Genomic DNA, 3519 nt, shown 5'->3' on the forward strand with positions numbered 1-3519 from the left:
TGTCACCCATTGACCCCCATTGACACCCATTGACACCCATGGGACCCCCATAGAACCCATTGACACCCATGGGACCCCCTTGTCCCACCCCCCACCCGTGGGTGGCAGCACCTCGTGGGGCCAAGCCCCTATGGGGGGCAGCAGCTCCCCCAGCCCCATAGATGTGGGTCAGGGCCCCAAATGGAGCGAGGAAGAGGATGAAGAGGAGGAAGAGGAAGAGGAGGAGGAAGAGGAGGAGGAAGAGGAGGGGGATGAAGATGAAGAGGAGGAGGACGAGGAGCCGCAGTTCCACACCAACCCCCTGTTCTGTGGGCTCTACAAACCCCACCTGCAGGGCACCGACAGCGCAGAGACCCCCAACATGGGGGGCAGCCAGCAGGTATGTGGGGTGGGGGGGCACCCCAACCCCCCGCTGCCCCATAGCGCCGTGCCCACCCCCATGTCCCCCCCTGCAGGATGCCGTGCCCATAGGAAGGGACAGTGATGGGGACAGAGCGGCTGAGCCAGGTGAGTGTGGGACCCCAGCCCCATTTTGGGGGGGGGGGGGCACTGATATATGGGGGCTGATGTTGATGGGGACCCCCCCACATGCGCCCCCCCCCCCAATGTTTTCTTCCCCCTCCCCAGGCCTGTCGCTCTCTGCCCCCCTGGATCCGACCCAGCTTGGGGGGCACCGGGACCCCCCCAAAATCCCAAGAGAAGGGGACGCGGCCCCCCCCAGCCCTGAGCCCCCCAAACATTTGGCAGCTGGGGGGGGGACAGACCCGGAGCCTGGCAGCCCCTCTGCCCCACATCGCCCTCAGACGCCCCCCCCCCCCCCCCATCCCCCCCCCCCCACCCCCCCCCCCATCACCCGCAGGGAGGGGGGCACCAGGAGCCCCCCACCCCCCCAGACTCACCCCCCTCGCCCTCCCCATATCCCCAGCCCCACAACTGCCCCCGTACCCTCCCCCATCCCTCCTCAATTGTGCCCCAGGGGGGGCAACAGCCGCCCCCCCGCAGCCCCCAGACCCCCCCCACCCCCTCCCCGACCTCTGCCCAGCCGCCATTGGGACCCCCAGGGCTGGGGGGTGCTGAGGGGCTGGGGGGGGCTCCCCCCATGTCGGGGGGTCCCTGTGCCCCTGGGCCCCCCCCCATCATGTCCCCGCACCCCAACCCGGAGGAGCTGCCCCCTGAGAGCGGCCAGGACCCCCCGCCGGACCCCCCTGCTGGCACCCATGGGCGGTACTTTTGGGGTCCAGGGGCAATTGGCCGGTCTTTGAGGGCTGTGGGGGGGGCTGATGCATGCTTCTGGCATCTCATTTGGGTCTGGGGCTCAGAGTTGGGGTCTAGTCAGCACATGGGGCTGGCATATATGGGGGCCCTGTATACAAAGACCCCCCCCCCCACAACCCCTTGGACCCCCCCTGCCCCCCAGACCTTCCTCTGCAGTCCCTGATGCTGACGGGGGAGACTCAGGAGCGGAGCGAAATCCCTGGGTTCACTTCTCCAGCGTCTTCCTACCACTGCAACCCCAAACGTGCCCATCCCCAGGTGATGACCCCCCCCAATTAATTTTAGGACCCCCCCCCATTCCAGACCCCCCATCCCACCCATATCTCAGTATAAGCCCACCACACAGAGCCCATCCCATCCCAGCCCCCTATAGCTACATATGGCTCAAGAGCATCTTCTTATGGGTTTTATGGTTGGGGGGGGGGGGAGACCCCCCATTTTTAACCCCCCTACTCTGTGCCGCCCCCCCCATTTTAACCCCCCCCCATTTTAACCCCCCATAGATGCTGTGCACTCCCTGACCTGTGCCATCATGCTGCTCAACACAGACCTCACCCCGTGAGTCCCCGCCCTGCTTTCTATTATGGGATGCCCTTAAGCAGAATTAAATGGGGGGGGTGAAGGGCAGACGCCCGCCCCCCCATTTTAAAACACCCTCCCCCCCTATTTTAACGCCCCCCCCCCCAGCGGCTGCCGTGCCATGAGCAGCGCTGGAATTCGTGGCCAACCTGAGTGGGATGATGGACGGGCAAGACTTCCCCAAGGAGATGCTGAAGGTTTTAGGATGGGGGGGTTTAAAATATATGGGGAGGGGGCTCCTTATAGCCCCCCACCCCCCTTCCAACCTGCTCCCATCCCTTTAGGCTCTATACAGCTCCATCCGCAGCCAGAAGCTGCAATGGGCAGCGTGAGTATGGGCTGGGGGGGGACCATATTAGACCCCAATGGGAATCCCTCCAGTTTTGAGATCTTCTAGGCGGGCAAGGTGGGCGTAGGTGGGGGGATATGGGGGGGGGACACATAGACCCCAATGGGATCCTCCATTGAGGCCTATGGGGAACAGAAAAGGGTGGATTTTTGGGGGGCTGACACCATAGACCCCAATGGGAATCCCCCCCATTGAAGACCTATGGGGAAGTAAAGGGGGTGAGAACTGGGGAGCGTGTGGTGGGGGGGGGGACACATAGACCCCAATGGGATCCTCCATTGAGGCCTATGGGGAGCAAAGGGGGCGAGGTGGGGGGATATGGGGGGATATGGGGGTGGTGGTAGGGGGTGTGTTGGGGCTGGGGGGTGGGGGGTGTTTTGGGGTTGTGGGGGTGGATGCCTCCCTTTGAGTGAGTGGGGGGGGTTGGGTATTTCGTTTTGGGGGGCTGGGGGGTGGGTTTGGGGGGAGGTATAGTGGGGGTCCACCCTTGGGGCAAGGCTGTGATAACCCCCCCTTATCCCCATATTATAAACAGGTGATGAGGATGATGGATGAGAAAGCCCGACCCCCCCCACACCCGAGGAAGGGCAGCACGTCGTTGGTGGAGCTTGCCGAGGCCACGAGTGGGGCCCGCCATGTTTTTCTATACAGGCTCGGTTTGGCCCAGGAATGTGTTGTTCTGGTGGATTGGCTGAGGGCAGTAAAAGGGTGAGAGACTGGTGGGGTGCAAAAAGGGGAGGGGGGCAAAAAAGGGGGGGGGGGGCAAAAAGGAGGGGGGGGCCAGAAGAAAGGGGGGGGGCAAAAGGGTTTGGGGTCTAGGGAGGGGGTGGATGTGGGCTGGAGGGGGGGAGGGTGGGGTTGGGGTGTGGGGTTTGGAAAGGGTCTTGGGGGGTAGTTTTGGGGTGTATGGGGGGACAAAAGGTTGGGGTCTAAAGGGGTTTTTCAGGTCCCTGAAGGGGTGGGGTGGGGGGTCTAAGAGGGGCATTGGTTTTTGGGTGTGGGGGCAGATTTGGGGGTCAAAAGAGTCAGGTTTTGGGGTATTTGAGGGGGTTTTGGGGGGGAAAAGGGGGATTTTGGGGTGTCTGGGGTCTGAGGGCAGGATTGGGGTCAGGAGGGCAGTTTGAGGGTCGAATGTTGAGCAGTGTTGGGGGAATTGGGGTTTGGGGGCAGATTTGGGGTCAAAGCTTGATAATCACGTTGGGGTATTTGGGGACATAGATTTGGGGGAAGAAAAGGGGGATTTGGGGTTGTTCAGGGGTTTTGAGGGGCAGGTTTGGGGTCAAAGGAATCAGGTTTGGGGTTTGGGGGCAGGTTTG

The 3519-nt window shown here is 62.8% G+C and overlaps 1 protein-coding gene across 1 annotated transcript; it reads left to right on the top strand.

The window, feature by feature from the left end:
• LOC107323591 (histone H3.v1-like) lies at positions 1–1837 on the top strand. Its single transcript, XM_032448851.1, has 4 exons — positions 1–379; positions 456–507; positions 628–855; positions 1779–1837. Exons 1-4 carry the CDS (start codon positions 131–133, stop codon positions 1835–1837), a joined length of 588 nt encoding a protein of 195 aa, XP_032304742.1. The 5' UTR covers positions 1–130.
• The last annotated feature ends 1682 nt before the right edge of the window (positions 1838–3519 follow it).

The sequence above is a fragment of the Coturnix japonica genome, chromosome 22, assembly GCF_001577835.2.
Source record: "Coturnix japonica isolate 7356 chromosome 22, Coturnix japonica 2.1, whole genome shotgun sequence".
Taxonomy (NCBI): domain Eukaryota; kingdom Metazoa; phylum Chordata; class Aves; order Galliformes; family Phasianidae; genus Coturnix; species Coturnix japonica.

Bases quoted from the DNA above. Each gene is read 5' to 3' on its own strand.
- LOC107323591 (XM_032448851.1), top strand. From the start codon at position 131: ATGGGGGGCAGCAGCTCCCCCAGCCCCATAGATGTGGGTCAGGGCCCC. The intron at 508-627 runs GTGAGTGTGGGA...CCCCCTCCCCAG, and splicing joins GGACAGAGCGGCTGAGCCAG to GCCTGTCGCTCTCTGCCCCC. The intron at 856-1,778 runs GCAGGGAGGGGG...AACCCCCCATAG, and splicing joins CACCCCCCCCCCCATCACCC to ATGCTGTGCACTCCCTGACC.